Source organism: Canis aureus, chromosome 36, assembly GCF_053574225.1.
Source record: "Canis aureus isolate CA01 chromosome 36, VMU_Caureus_v.1.0, whole genome shotgun sequence".
In the NCBI taxonomy this organism is placed as follows: Eukaryota; Metazoa; Chordata; class Mammalia; order Carnivora; family Canidae; genus Canis; species Canis aureus.
The window spans coordinates 23,850,301-23,867,322 of NC_135646.1; the positions used below are offsets into that span (position 1 = coordinate 23,850,301).

Below are 17,022 nucleotides of genomic sequence, written 5' to 3' on the forward strand. Positions count from 1 at the left end.
CCAATGAAGAATTAAAATAACCAAACCAATGTCTTTAACACATGCTTTTTTATACATCTCTTAAACTATATCAAGCCACCTCAAAGACCAGGGTAAAAACTGTTTTCTCTTTTTAGCAATGGACTAATAATCGATCACTTTAACTAGGAAAGGGCTAAGCAGGGAAAGAAAAATGGAATAAGAAGAGAGAAAACAAGAAAATTGAAAAAAAAAAAACAATTAAAAAAGGACTTAAAAAAATCCCAATTGTGCTTTTAAGGAACACTGCCTTGCTACTGAACGATTGCCAACTTACACATTGTCTGAGAGGGTTTGTACGGGCCCCAGATTTCACCATGAGATGGAACCTCCTCCAGTATTTCAAGCATTACTAAGTAAACATGCCATTTAATGGCACAACACTGATGTCCTAATTACCAATCTTCTAAACCATGTATAAATTATTTTTCCTCTTTTAGCATTACTTCCAGTGGACTTAGCAGTGCTCTGACAAGGCTAAGAATAAGCAAGGGGTAAAGATCAGAAAAGAAAAAAAGGAAAAAGGACAATATTTATTTGCATTTAAATGGGACCTTTACTTGTGCTTTTGTACAAAAACGAGATGTAACAGTAACCTAAAATCATTTCTCACAATTTTTATTAAAACAACTGATGAATTTGTTTTCTTCCATATTAAATTAAAAATTAAATTAATAGAGGTTTAAACTAAGAAAATTTAAATTAATAGAAGTTACTGTGTTTTTCTGGTATTTTTACCTAAGAAGTCAACCATTAGGCTTGGAAAAATAAAGGATTCTCTTGATCTTATTTTTGAGTTGCCCTCTCATTTTTACATGAGCATATTAGCTGAAAATGATCAACTGACTTCCAACCATGAATATATTCTCTGTTACAGCCCAAAGCATTCGGCAGTACCCAGTGGACAGAGACGCCCAAGGCTTGTGATTGAGGAATGTCCTCTAACTTATGAGACACAAACAAATGACATAGCAAAAGAACTGATAGAAAAGGTACTAAATGTATACATTTTTTCATGTGATATCAAGAAAGATTTAGTATTTCTTCTTTATCAACTTCCTTTCTTACTTTTAAAAGAACAGGGAAATGGTGAGTGACTTCTACTAGAGGTTAAAACATATTGAAGCACACATACCAAATTGTACAGTTAGAAACAGAAATATAAGCCAGTGAAACAGAATGGAAATGCCAGAAATAAATTTACACACATATAAGAAGTTTGATAACAAACCTGATGAAATAAAATGGGGGAACCACCATCATTTAGTGAGTACTGCTGGGAAAATGGACAGTTGTTCTGTAGAAAATAGATTCCACACATTTCAAAAGCGATAAAGGGGTAATTTCTTTACCTATAAAAAATCCAGAAAAAAATGAAAGGATAAACTGAGGATGAACTCAATTATGAATAGGCTGAGAAATTGGAGTATATAAATATAACACATATCCTAGGAAAATTAAGCCTTAAAATAAGAATGGGGGAGGAATCCCCAACAAATGTGTCCTATGGGAGTTTCTTTTAGAATATATAGTAAATGAATACAAATGCATGAAAGCACTGTCCAGTCTTGAATGGATAGACAGATTCTATGCACAGCAAAATACAAAAGGAAATACCAACAACAGACACTGGAAAAAGATTCAAGCTAACTAATAATTTTTTAAATAAAATAACTCACCAATATTAACTGAGAAATTAAATCAAAGGTATTAGAAGAGCTTCAAGAAAATATTCATATAGGATCCCTGGATGACTCAGTGGTTGAGGGCCTGCCTTCAGCCCAGGGCATGATCCTGGAGTCCCAGGATTGAGTCCCACATCGGGCTCCCTGCATGGAGCCTGCTTCTCGCTCTGCCTATGTCTCTGCCTCTCTCTCTCTCTATGTCTCTCATGAATAAATAAATAAAACTCTTAAAAAAAAAAAAAGAAAAGAAAACATTCATATATTGCAATTGGCATTGTAATGAACTAGTATGGTGTTTCTGAATATCAGTCTGGTCATAAAAATCATAAATCCCATTTTATTTTTTCTATTAGCATCTATTCCAAGAAATTAACTGAAAACAGAAAAAGTTGGGGCACCTGGGTGGCTCAGTCAGCTAAGCATCCAACTCTTGATTTCAGTTCAGGTCATGATATCAGGGTCTTGGGATAGAGCCCCAAGTAGGGCTCCATGCTCAGTGGGGAGTCTGCTTCTCTTCTTCTCCCTCTCCTGCCTCTCCTGCTGACATGCAAGCTTTCTCTCACTGCCTTAAATTAAATAAATAAATAAACCTATCTATCTTTAAAAAAAAAAAAAAGGAAGAGTGCCTGGGTGGCTTAGTGGGTTGAGTGTCTGCCTTTGGCTTAGGTCCTGGGATCAAGCCCTGTATTGGGCTCATGCCTCAATGGGATGTCTTCTTCCTCTCCCTCTGCCCCTCCACTCATGCTTTCTCTCTCAGAAATAAATTAATTAAGTCTTTAAAAAAAGAAAAAGGAAGAAGTCAAGATAGTTTAATGAACTATTTTTAAATCTTTTTAAAAAATCAAGAAAAATTTTACATTCATAAGTATTCTAAATTTATAGGATTTTAGGTGAAAGTTTGTTGTTATCTTTAAGATTTTATTTATTTGTCTGAGAGAAAGAAAAAGAGAGCACAAGCAGGGGGAGAGGCAGGCAGAGGGAGAAGCAGGTTTCCCACTGAGCAAGGAGCCTGATGTGGGACTCAATCATGACTCAAAGATCATGACCTGAGCTGAAGGCAGACGCTTAACCAACTGAGCCACCCAGGCATCCCTGAAAGTTTATTCTTAATTACATTGATATATTTGTAAGGTTTTAGGTTTTATTTAAATGAATAGAGCCAAAAACCTAAGGCGTTTCAAATAAGAAACTGTAAAATTTATTCATTATTTCTATTGTTGCCAGGCTTTAAAAGGCCATTTGTGTCAGATTATCTGTAGTTTGTGTATAACAAGTTATAACTGCTAGTGATATTTCCCTTTTAGGTATAAAGTCACCATTCACTAAGGTTTTCAGGAATAGTCTTTGACACTAGATTTTTATAAACAAGCTACACATACTGTTTACTACTACTATTCTAGGAAATTTCAATTTGTTTTTCTGGGAATAAATTCACTCCAAAAAATTTCTTCTAAAATAAAAATGTAACTACTAATTTAGTCTTAATAGATCACCATCAGAGCCCTTGTTTTGCATTTGACTTCCTGGACACAGTTAAAGATCTATTTAAACAGGAAAGTTCTGTTATTTCAGCAATTAGAATAATGGGGCTATTTCATGAAGAGAAAAACTTTAGGAAACATTGCACATGAACTATTTGAACATTGCCCCATGTATGAACAAGAGTAATAGATGAATGCCAAATGTTATTTTGGAACAGCTGTCTCACATAAAGAGCTTGTTGTTAAATAGCTAGATTTTAAGTCATTTTAACATATCAATATTTGCTCTATTTTTAAAATTAGGTTTATAAGTGTTTTCCCTAGGATTTTTAAATAAAAATAACATTTACAAAACATCAATCTTCCAATTTAAAAAATGGAAAAAACATTAATACTCTGTTACCACACTTTTCCAGATAAAACTTTCTAGTAATGAAAAAAGCCTTCTACACTTTTTTCACCCAAATCAACTAATTAGGCCTAGGAAAGAACTGACAATAAATTTACCCATTCCCACATGCAGCGTACCATGCTTCCTTACCACCTCCCTCACCTCTCCCAGGACTGCTGATATAAAAGACAATTTGTGGTTACTTTTAAGGTTTTGTGCATTGTTACAACCTCCATATGTTCATTTATAGGAGTAAATGATACAGTGTCAGTGTCATCATCTATTCTAGGTCCACACACCCACACCTCTTTCCTGCTCAGAATTCTCCTCATTGCCTGGAGCTGAGTGACCATTGTCCCTTTGAGTGGGCATTGCTCTCTGGTTGTACCCCAGTTGTTCCTGGCCCTTTTCATTTATTTCATTTCTCATCATGAGTGTTTGCACTTGCAATCTCCACCATAAGTCTTTTTTCCTCTCCCAGGTAACATTTAAAACATTTAATTTAGGGGATCCCTGGGTGGCTCAGCAGTTTAGTGCCTGCCTTCAGGCCACCGCGTGATCCTGGAGACCCGGGATCGAGTCCCACATCGGGCTTCCTGCTTGGAGCCTGCTTCTCCCTCTGCCTGTGTCTCTGCCTCTCTCTCTCTCTCTCTCTCTCTCTCTCTCTCTGTCTCTCATGAATAAATAAATAAAATCTTTAAAAAAAAAACATTTAATTTAGGGGCACCTGGGTGGCTCAATCAGCTAAGCATCTGCCTTTAGCTCAGGTCATGATCTCAGCAGAGCCTGCTTCTGCCTCTCCCTCTGCTGCTCCCAGTGCTTGTGTGCTCACGCTCTCTCTCTCTCTCTCTCTGTCAAATAAGTAAAATATTTTTTTGAAGATTTTATTTATTTACTCATGAGGGAGAGACAGACAGAGGGAGAAGCAGGCTCCATGCAGGGAGCCCAATGCAGCACTCGATCCCGGGTCTCCAGAATCAGGCCCTGGGCTGAAGGTGGCGTTAAACTGCTGAGCCACCGGGGCTGCCCAAATAAATAAAATCTTAAAACAATTAATGTATCTTCTTTATTAATTAAGATGTATTTGGTAATGTCATTTTGAGATTTCTTGGAATAGTTTTTAATTTTGCTTCAGTGGGAGAGACCATTGTTAACAAATATGCAAAAATCATGTTACAGAATTATTAATTCTTCCCAAATAGTTACTTACCTTTTGAAGAAACACATGATTCGTGTTTTCATAATTTCTGAAGTGTATCAGTTTTGTTCAAAGAAGTCACAATAATAGTTTGACAAGAGTCTTAGGAGTAGTGCTTTATTAGAGGTTATTAATTCGTGTATGAATGAGCCTTCAGTTAGTGGTTAATTTACTTCTTATGGATTGCCTTAACAAGCCTACAGGTTAATTGTTAATCAATGTAAATGAATTTTACATTTTGTTCTACAATCTCTTTTCAGATTAATATAGCTGCTAAGAAAAGAATGAAATTTGTTGGATTCATATCACAGCCTCATCCACCACTTAAATTCTGCAATGGAACCAACCATGATGGAGATACAGAATCAACACTACCTTCAGAGGAAAACTGTAAAAGTTGGAATGAAGGAACATTAAGTGGGCAATCATCTGAGAGTGGAATTGAGGAAGAACCTCATCACGAAAGTGGACAGTGTCAAATGGACCAAGATGGAGGCCCCAGTTACTCTAAATCCAGAAAGGGAGAAGGTAATAGACAAGATGAGTAGAAATAGTACTTTAGTTTAAATTTAGCAAAAATAAGTTTTTGATATTTTTTAGAAATGTGAGGCAAAGTAAGTTTCTAAAGATTATAGATTAAATAAACTAATATAAACTTGTCTTGATTTTTTTTTTAATTATTACAGCCAGAAATAAGGTAGGGCAGTTTTTCAAACAATTGTCCCTGGCATGGCCATACAATGCCATCCACATAAGGAAATTTTGTTTTGAAAATTGGTTTCCATTTAGTCATTCACCAGTTCCCCTGTTAAATGGAGGCTGTGCGTGTATACAGAAAATGATTATATAAATATAGAAAGCTGTTCTGACTTATGTTTGTTTTTACAAACAGTGTGTGAGAATTTTTGTTTTGGCCTTTCCCATTTCATGGATGGTTTTAGCCTTTGAAGTTAATTGGCTTTCTTTGATCATCAATTAGAATATGAAAATGTACATCATGATGAAACAATTAATATAACAATAGTGCCTGCATCGTAAAATAGCTTTAAATTATAGTTTTATTCTACTTTGCCAACTAGCAAGTCTTCCCAAGAAATTGAGACTACTTTTTCACGTATTTTGGCCTGCTCAGTTTTCTGCTACCTTTGCAGGCATGCTCTAAAAAGCACTACTGGAGGAAAAAAGGAAAAAAAAAAACACTACTAGAGAAAGTCAAAAACGATGCATATCTTAGAATTGAGAGCTCTAGAGTCAGACTGCCTCAATTTCTTCATAGAAAGGGGGTTGTGAGATGTAGCTAAAAGATAAGACACTTAGTCCTGTGCCTGCCACGAAATAAATTCTGTATTAAGTTAGCTGCTATGGACTGATCCTGTGATCCATGTCAGAGCTGAAGCTGCACACACATACGTCAGCTTTCCAGGTTGTAGTGAGATGTGCTCAACATTCTGAGGATGGCAGAGACTCACTCGACTATGATCAACACAATCTTTTTAACAACGAACCAGGAGCATTTTCTAATTCACCATCTCACCCCTCCTCACCACCACCAGCACCCTCCCACTTTCTCACCAGCTCCCTAGCTAACAACCACCCACTGTTACCCTGCAGTATAAACATTTTAGGAACAAGAGTTGTTGGAACATGGTCAGAGACCTATTTGCTATCTTCCACCCAATGATACCTTTAAATTCCAGCTGCTTCCCATCCTAACTTTGATTAGACCTGGTGTTTATTCCCAGTTCTTTTAAGTTCCAAATCCAATATGCTATCTACTTAATTATCAATCTTTAGATTCCATTTTCTTTTTTAAAGTTTTTTTTTTTTTTAGAGGAGGGATAAAAGAGCAGAGAGAATCTTAAGCAAGCTCCAGTCCCAGTGCAGAGCCCAACCCAGGGCTTGATCTCACAACCCTAAGATCATGACCTGAGCCGAAATCAAGTCAAATGCATAATCAACTGAGCCACCCAGGTGCCTGTAGACTTCACTTTCTAAATAGCTTAAATCATGTACTTCTTAATAATTTGTGTATGGCAATAGTTCTTAACTTTGTGTGCAGGGGTGAAGTTGGAGGAGACACACACAAAAGACTTCTTGGAGAATCTGGTGAAATCCATGGAGACTCAATCCAGAAAAATGCACATACGAGCACCTGAGTGGGTCAGTTCCTTGAGCATTCAACTCTTGGTTTCAGCTCAGGTCATGATCTCAGGGTGATGAGACTGAGCCCTGCATCTGGCTCCACACTCAGCATGAAGTCTACCAGAGATTATCTCTCCTCTCCCTCTGCCCCTCCCCGCCTTAGCTGTCTCTAAATAAGTAAATAAATAAAATCTTTTTTTAAAATGCACATAACATACATACTCCCAAATACTTTTGCAATACAAGTGGTATTAGACTTCCTAAACACAACTATGGAGGTGGATCCACCAGACTACTCCCCAACTTAAGAATTTGTCAACTTGGGGGATCCTCAGGTGGCTCAGTGGTTGGGTGCCTGCCTTTGGCCCGGGGGCGTGGTCCTGGGGTCCCAGGATCGGGTCCCAGGATCGGGTCCCACGTCCAGCTCCCTGCATGGGACCTGCTTCTCCCTCTGCCTGTGTCTCTGCCTCTCTATTTCTCTATGAATAAATGAATATTAAAAAAAAAAAAAGAATTTGTCAACTTGGGATGCCTGGATGACTCAGTGGTTGAGCTCTGCTTTCAGCTCAGAGCCTGATCCTGGAGTTTGGGTATCAAGTCCCACATTAGGCTCCCTGAGGGCCACCTGCTTCTCCCTCTGCCTATGTCTCTGTCTCTTTCTGTGTCTCTCATGAATAAATAAATAAAATCTTAAAAAAAAAAAAAGAATTTGCCAACTTATGGAAAACTAGAAGGTAGGACCCAGCAGTTCCATGTTTAAGTATATATTCTAGAGTCATTCCTACAGGTGTATCTAAAGAGACATGAATAATGCTTATAATAACAAAATTTTGGAAACAATGTTTCAACAGGAGCATAATTAAACTGGAATATTATGTAGCAGTTTAACTAAATGAATAAAGTCTAATTGTATTAATCCCACTTAAAGCATAAAAAGATCAATTTATAAGAGCACCTGGGTGGCTCAGTTGATTAACCATCTCCCTCCAGTTCAGGTTATGATCTCAGGCTCCTGAGATTGAGCCCCACGCCAGGATCCCTGCTCAACAGGGAATCTGCTCCTCCCTCTCCCATTGCTCTTATCCCCCTATACTTGTGCTCTATGTCTCAAATAAATAAATAAATCTTTTTTATTTTTTTTAAATCTTTTTTAAAAATCAATTTATAGATGTATATATATAATATCATACTGCTTTTTAAACTGCAAAACATAACATATATTAATGGGTATATAAGTGTGTATTAAAAGAGTAAAAGCTTGAATAAGAATAATAAAAACCAAATCATTATAGTAGCAATTTCTGGAGAACTGGATTAGGGAAAACTATAAAGTGAGCTTCAACTACATCCATTTCTCATTTCCTGGAAGAAAGTCTGAAGGAAACATGGCACAAGGTTAACATTTAATAAAGCTGAGTGATGGGTAATTTTATTATTCTCTATGTTTGTCTGTTTACTTGACATACATGAATAATAACAAAAAATGAGGAATCCTTTCAATAAATGAATAAATAATTTTTCTTCTTTCTGAACACCTATCCCCAGATAACAAGCTATATACAGTATTCAATGTTTTTGATGATGAGTCAACCTGCTGGACCTACCAGGAAGGCATCCTGTCGATGAAAGTAACAAGAAAAGGATCTATCATTAGTACACTTGATGCCGATTGGCTGGAGTTAACGACATTTTATTATAAACAAGGCTTGTCTTTAATTGATTCTTTTGTATGCTGGGAAACATCTAAAGGTAAGTTTTATATTATGATATATTGATATCTAAAGAATTCGAGCTCTATCAGAGTTGGTGGAAATGTTTTTGCCTCTCAAGGTCTGTGGCTAAAAGGACAGTAGATTCACCAGGAATTAGATTCCAATTATTACACAGCTATATAGCTTTAATTTAAAGTTTTAAAGCAGAAATAGAGTATCAGTTTTTGAACCAAAGATTATCTTTCTTTTATGTAGGTGTGTGTATATATGTGTGCGTGTATAATTTTTTAAAGATTTTATTTATTCATAGAGACAGAGAGAGAGAGAGAGAGAGAGAGAGAGAGAGGTAGAGACACATCTATCATGCTTTCCTGCTACCACTGCTTTTGGCAACCTTGAAAGGAAAGAAAAACAGATGACAGAATTTCCACTAGACCCAACTAGCACTAAAGAAGACCTCCCTCTGAGCAACATGCCCTGATGACCCAGATTTTGGACAGTAGGGCACATCTGGTCTGGGCCAGTGACTAAGAAGCCCAGTTACATTTCAGTTTGTACAGCATGGGTTGGCATGACCATAGGTGAGAACATCAAGGTATAAGCAGTAAGACCTTTCCATATCCATGTGAAACAAAGGCCTTCAAGCTTAGCCTCGTTTAAGGGATGACCTATGATCTGTCTCCCAGCCAAACACAAGTTTGTGAGGGGAGCTCTGAGAACACTAACTAACTGGAGGACCCAATGCCCTCTGGTCCTTTGTGCCCTTCCTCTGGCCTTTTTTGCAGAATGTAACTTGACAATAAGCTGAAGGGAACATCTTCCAGCCCTGTCTTTCTGTCACTAGAGCTGCATGCTCCTCCCTATGGCTCAGACTTCACTCCTGAAGGATCTGATGCTCCCAGAAGCTGGGCATAGATTATCACTGTGAATCATAATAAAGATATTATGATGCTAAATGAAATAAATAAATAAAAGCTTAACTGTCGTGTGTGGTAAAAATATAATATAATGTTTGCTATTTGGGCTGTAACTCTCAAGAATAGACAAAACACTGTGATTGACTAGGATTTTCCAAATAAGATGCATTATAACAGCCTGGTTAGGAGGATTATAATGGCATTTGATTGTTACTATTCAAATGTATACACTATCCCAATTTCAGGCACTACCTACCATGTTCTCTAGTCTACAGCTGACTCTAAAAATTTGTATAGAAAAATAATCTTTGTGGGGCACCTGGGTGGCTCAGTTGGTTAAGCATCTGCCTTCGGCTCAGGCCAAGAAGATCCCAGAAGATCCTGAGATAGAGCCCCACATCACCTGGCTGCCTGCTCAGTGGGGAGCCTGCTTCTTACTCTCCCATTCAGCTCCTCCTGCTTGTGCTCTCTCTCTCTCTCTCTCTCTCTCTCTCTCTGTCAAATATGTAAATAAAAATTTAAACATAGGGCAGCCCGGGTGGCTCAGTGGTTTAGCGCCACCTTCAGTCCAGGGTGTGATCCCAGAGACCCAGGATGAGTCCTGTGTCCGGCTCCCTGCTTGGAGCATGCTTCTCCCTCTGCCTGTGTCTCTACCTCTCTCTCTCTCTCTCTCTCTCTCTCTCTCTATGAATAAATAAAATCTTTAAAAAATTATATATACACATACACACACACACATGTCTACAGACACATAAAAGAAAGATAATCTTTGGTTCAAAAACTGATACTGACTCTATTTATTTCTGCTTCCCCTTTATCTTTTTTTTTTTTTTTTTTAAGATTTTATTTATTCATGAGAGACAGAGACCCAGGCAGAGGGAGAAGCAGGCTCCATGCAGGGAGCCTGACCTGGGACTCAATCCCGGGACTGCAGGATCAGGCCCTGGGTAGAATGTGGCGCTAAACCGCTGAGCCACCCGGGCTGCCCCCCCTTTATCTTTCAACTTCCCTTAGCCTTCCTCTTTTAATTACAATAGGATATGTAATCATTCATGTCTATCACAAAAACAAAACTTCCAAAAAATTACTTTCTAGGGAAAATGTTTTTAAAAAGAGATTAGTGCTAAAAGAAAAGAAAAATTCATAGTTAGGAGACTTGAAAAGTAAATTAGGAAGGATGAAGGCAATGAAAACCAGGATAATTAACTAACTCAATGAGGTTAGAGGAAAGAATAAGAAAGCTAATAAAATGAAACCTCAATATACCTTATTATCATTAAATCAGACTATCATTTAGTATGGAGGTTCCTCAAAAAGTTAAAAGTAGAACTACTCTATGATCCAACAATTATACTACTAAATATTTACCAAAAGATACAAAAATACTGTTTGAAGGGACACATGGACCCCTGTGTTTATAGCAGCATTATCAACAATAGCCAAACTATGGAAAGAGCCCAAATGTCCATCAACTGATGATGGATAAAAATGTGATATATATATACATAATATTCTGTTGGGTATATATATACATAATATTCTGTTACTCAGCCATCAGAAAGAATGAAATCTTGCCTTTTGCAACAATGTGGTTGGAGCCAGAGTTTATCATGCTAAGCAAAATGAGTCAGAGAAAGACAAATGCCATATGATTTCACTCATATTTGGAATTTAAGAAACAAAACAGATGAACATAAGGGAAGGAGGAACAAAGAGGGGGAGGCAAATCATAAGAGACTTTTTTTTTAAAGATTTTATCTATTTATTAGAGAGAGAGAGCATGGGGTGGGGCAGGCCAGGCAGAGAGAGAGGAAAAAGCAGGAGCCTGATGCGGGGCTCAGTCTCAGGATCCTGAGATCCTGACCTGAGCAGATGCTTAACTGACTGAGCCACCCAGGTGCTCCATGAGACTCTCAACTACAGAGAATAAATTAAGGGTTGCTGGAGGCAAGGTGGGCAGGGAATAGGCTAAATAGGTGATCAGGGGATCCCTGGGTGGCGCAGCGGTTTGGCGCCTGCCTTTGGCCCAGGGCGCGATCCTGGAGACCCGGGATCGAATCCCACATCGGGCTCCTGGTGCATGGAGCCTGCTTCTCCCTCTGCCTGTGTCTCTGCCTCTCTCTCTTTCTCTCTGTTTGACTATCATAAATAAATAAAAATTAAAAAAAAAAAATAGGTGATCAGTATTAAGGAGGGCACATGTTACGATGAGCACTGGGTGCTATATATTATGTGATGAAGCACTAAAATTCTATTTCTGAAACCAATACTACACTATATGCTTAACTAACTAGAATCTATTTATTTATTTATTTATTTATTTATTTATTTATTTATTTTTAACTAACTAGAATTTAAATTAAAACTTTTTAAAAATTGAAAAAAGAAAATCAGCTTATCATTAAGTCAGAGACACCTTAACTAACAGAACTAAAGACTTTGGATAATTATCTAAAATTACCAAGAATCATGGTCCAATAGGTTCTTTTAACTAGAAACCAAGAATAAAGATCTAGCCCATTGGAACACCCAGAAATATGGCCTATAACACACAACCCATAGCAAGTGCTCAATAGATATTCCTTAGTATTTTTGGTTATTAGAAACTTCTTCCAAGTTGGTCTTTTATGGAAAAAGCAAAATCCAATAAGAAGAACATGGACTTTAGGATCAGATAAACCAGGTCTTAAATCCTTTGTCCTCTACTTATTAACTGGGTGATCTAGAGAAGTTAGGGAACTTATTGAGCCACATTTTCCTAAAAGGCAAATAAAACTATTCCCTACTTTACTGCTGTGAACATTTAGTAAGATACAGTACGTACAAAATGACTCCACAGTGCCTCGCCCACTGCCAGAGTTTAGTTTCTGCTGTTAGTTTTCTTCCCTGTGGCTTGCTGTGTACAGTCACAGTACTTTCCATATGGATCACCTACTTAGGGGTCAGTTTATGTTTCATGTCTTTCTCTCTCTCTTTCTCCTTCTCTTCCTTCCAAAAAGTCTAAGTTGGAGCCATTTCAAATTTTGGTTTGTGACTAACTGCTGAAGGAAAAACGAAAAATACTCTTTTCAAAATCTCTTTCAGACATCCCCTGCCTTGGGCCTTGCCTGGTGAAAATAAAATTAGCCCCAGCAGTTGCCAGCCAGAGGCTCTGTAGGGCTTTTGTTCGCAAAGCCTCAGAAGCTATTTAGAGAGCCCAGGGGAGAATCTCTCCCTCTTAGCAGCTCTGGAATGTCTCATTAGACATTTTACATTGAGGGCCATGCCAAGCCCCTAATGAGCCACCACGGTCTGTGGGGTCTGGCAACTGGGTGTGTCACTCAGGACTTCCCTACAAGTACACAGGGAAGCTGCAGAGGGGAAATTGTGACCCATGCCTGTGTCACTGTGAGAAGCAAGTCAGAGGAAGCAGGGCTGAATTGGTTGCTTTGTTCTGGGTTATTTGATGCCTGACAGCTAAAGCACATGGAGGACAATGCGTATTTTGTTTTGTCTTGCTTCCATCCTCTTCCAAAATATTGTCAGAAGTCAGCCTATCACAAGGAAAAGAAGTACAAAACCAGACATTGCACAGACATTTAAATACATTACCCCACAAATCTCATTTTATAAAGTATCTTCCTCTAGAAACAGGGAGAGGGAAAACAAAACGTTTTAAAAAGTTTTCTCCTTAGCTGGGGTCACAATGGAGAGGTTGTAAGGTCTGTGAAATTCTTCCTCAGTGCCCTTTCCCACGCACTCTCAAAGCCTGTTCCGCTTCAAAAAAGCCCCACAGGAGAGGCACCCAGCAGTCCTCTTGCTGTTCTTGCAGCCTGAGGGTTCCCACTGCAGTGGCCTCCTGTATCTGACCTCCTCCAGCATCCCTGGGCCCTCAGCAAACTGGTCCTCTGCTGGAATCACTGCATATGCACAAGGGGATTGCACTGTAGGGTAAAAACCTCCAAATGGTCCCAGGAGAGTCTACAACAGGTTTCCCCAGTTGAGCCAACAAAGACAAAACACTTTATTTTACCAGAATGTGTAGAGGTCCAGTAGGCCGAGATGAGCAGCTTTGCCAGCTGGTATAAAACACACACACGCACACACACCACCATGAGTTCCCAATACTTTATTAGCCTATAAATGCCCCTATCATTGCCAGAGAATAGTCTCTTCCCACCTTTAGTGCACCCACATCTTTAGGCTACATTTTGATTTTTTATGAATTATCAGACTTAAATTCATTTTGATCTCTTCACCCCTATAAAAATGCTTGTGTGCAGCGAGCAGGCAAACTATCAGAATGAGGACTGTATTAATTCACTTCACATATATGTATATGCCAGGCCCTGTGCCAGGCATTGGGCTTACAGTGATAAGCAAAATGGACGTCTTCCCTACTCTCAAAACATTGGCCATGTGGCATAAGGCAGTCAGGCAGCAATGGGTATGGAAACATATGTCTAATTTCAAAATTAAGAGAAGTGTTGTGACATTACCCAACATGATATCGTAAGGAGGGGCAGGAGGTCCCACCTGATGAGGCACCAATCACACTGAGACTGGGAAGCCAGCATTCAGGAGCCAGTGGTAGACCATTCTAGGCAAAGGAAACACCCCCAGATGTTCAAAAACCCTAGGGCCAGAAGAGGAAAAGGGAAAAGGCCTGTGTCACTGGAGCAGGGTAGGAAGAGAGAATGACTCCAGACAAGGTGGAAGAGGTAAGCAGCAGCTGGACTTAAAATAATGCAACAAGAGCTAGCTAGGGGCACCTGGGTGGCTCACTCCGTTGGGTGTCAGCCTTCAGCTCAGGTCATGATCCTGGGGCCCCAGGATCGGGTCCCACATCGGGCTCTCTGCTCAGTGGGGAGCCTGTTTCTCCCTCTCCCTGCTACTCCCCCTGCTTGTGCTCACTGTCTATATCTGTCAAATAAATAAAATATTTTTTTAAAAAGGACCTAATATGTATTTGTACTTACTATATACCAGCACTGTTCTCAGCACTTTACATTTATGACTCATTTACTCCCCACAGCAACCCTATGAGTTGGTATGATTATGATCTTCCTTTTACAGATGAGGAAGCTGAAGTACAGAAATATTTTAAAATGTACCCATGCTCATGCAACTAGAAAATTTTGGGGCAGGAGGGCACCTAGGTGGTGTGTGTGGTCTTAACCAATTTGCCATCCTGCCAGGATTGATTTTTTTTCTTTTTTTTTTTCTTTTCTTTTTTTTTTTTTTTTTTTGCCATCCCACCAGGTCTTGTTTTGTTTTGTTTTAGATTTTATTTATTTATTCATGAGAGACATAAAAAGAGCAGAGACACAGGCAGAGGGAGAAGCAGGCTCCCTGTGGGGAGCCAGATGTGGGACTTGATCCCAGGACCCCAGGATCACGCCCTGAGCTGAAGACAGATGCTCAACCACTGAGCCATCCAGGTGCCCCATCCTACCAGGATTTTTATTCCAAATCAGTCATTGAAGATTTAAGAGGGAGTTATGACCTGATTTGCATTTTTCAAAAAACCTCTTTGGCTTCATTTTGGAAAGTGGATGAGAGAGGGCAAGAATGGAAAGGCAGGTGCTATTAAGAGGCCATTGCATTGGTCCATAGAGAGAGGATTGTAGAGATAGAGAAAAATAAACAGGCTGAGATTTGTTTTGAAGAAAGAATGTTTATGAATGATCTTCAACTGAGAGTTGCTGTATGTGCTCTCCAGTTCTCAGACATGGTCCAAGGCCCATCTCTAGGCAGTTTAATGCCAAAAAAAAAAAAATTACAAATGGACAAAATATACTAAAACGGAATGTTACCTTTCCTTACATTTACAGAAATGTCAATGTCATATGTAGCTGAAATGAATGTGTCAGAGCACATGTCCAGACAAGTAAACCATTCTCTGAGAATCCTTTAAGCTTGTGCTTCTCAAACCAGGGTCCAAGTACCTGGAGGTATTTAGCCTTGTTCTAGGGAGTACAAAGGTTCACAAGATAAACCTCTTCCTAGAATCTCACTTGCTATTACTTAAGATGGGGAGATGGAGAACTGTACTTTTTTACGTAATAAAAATCTATTTGAAAAGAACGCAAAGTTTGCATGGATTTTAAAGTATAACATTAGGCCTCCTTTTTTTTTAAGATTTTATTTATTCAGAGAGAGAGGCAGAGACATAGGCAGAGGGAGAAGCAGGCTCCCTATGAGGAACCTGATGGGGGACTCAATCCCAGAGACCCCGGGATCACAACCTGAGCCAAAGGTTCAACCACTGAGCCACCCAGGTGCCCTAACATTAGACTTTAAAGAAACCCTATTCTTGCCACAAATCACTTCAAACTGTAGTTGGAGACCATCCTTCAAAGATACAGAAATAGGTATACTTTCATTTGCTATTGGTATTTGGCTAAAAAAAATTAAGAAACAGTGTGTCAGGCCAATGCCTTATAACTTTTGCATATTATGTGCACATAGAAAATGGTAATATTATAAGGCATACAGGTATAAGAGGATAAAGCTTCTCTGAGCTGCAGGGGGCACCCTATATCTTGGCACTTCTGTGACAGGCTCTCAGCATACCTGTGGGGCAAGACATACTGGCTGAGAAGTTCTGGAATTTGTACTGTTAAGAAGTGACTCAGTTAGGGAACAGTTAAGTAATTGTTTAGATTATCACCTCACTCAATTACCTGAAAGGTTTATCACACCAGGCACCCAAACAGTCACCCTCCATGAGACCTTCCCTTCCACCCTGCCTTGCCACCAGTTCTTTCTCCTGTGTAAGTATCCTTCATCAGTGGCTCTGGGGATTGGCATGGGCCCATGGACCAACAATGGACCATTTTACTGATGGTAATTGTTGAAATTTTCCTGAATATTTGTCTATAATAATCATTAGCCAGAAATCTACTGTCTAATCTTAATCTTGCTAATGCTAACCTTGTGCAGATTTAGTAACAAAATTATTATTATTAGTTTTAATACCAAACATATACTAAATCTTCAAAAAATATGTTTTGATTATCTTCTTTGGATATTACCTATAACATGACCTGTGAGTATAAATTCCTAAATGTTATTTTTAAAATAGCCTCAATTTGAAAATAAAAATTTTAGGGGGATCCCTGGGTGGCTCAGTGGTTTAGCACCTGTCTTCAGCCCAGGGCCTGATCCTGGGTACCTGGGATAGAGTCCTGCATTGGGCTCCCGGCATGGAGCCTGCTTCTCTCTCTGCCTCTCTCTGTCTCTCTCTCTCTCTACGTCTATCACAAATAAATAAATAAATCTTAAAAAAAAAAAAAAGAACAATTTTATATGCACAAAAAATATATAAAAATAAATAAAAAATAAAAATAAATAAAAAGAAAAGAAAAAAAAATAAATAAATAAATGAATAAATAAATAAATAAATAAATAAATAAATAAATAAATAAATAAATAAATAAAAAAGAGCCAGGTCGGCCAGGGCTCTGGGAGCTCTAAAGTGAGAAGGAGGAACCTAA

General features: G+C 38.6%; 1 protein-coding gene across 1 annotated transcript in view; it reads left to right on the forward strand.

The window, feature by feature from the left end:
- Nucleotides 1-17,022, forward strand: part of RFTN2 (raftlin family member 2) — a 65,521-nt gene that overhangs the window by 19,556 nt on the left and 28,943 nt on the right. The window contains exons 3-5 of the mRNA XM_077885656.1: nt 896-1,010; nt 5,034-5,301; nt 8,461-8,664. Of these exons, the coding sequence (XP_077741782.1) occupies nt 896-1,010; nt 5,034-5,301; nt 8,461-8,664 (587 nt within the window). The remainder of the gene's footprint in view (nt 1-895; nt 1,011-5,033; nt 5,302-8,460; nt 8,665-17,022) is intronic.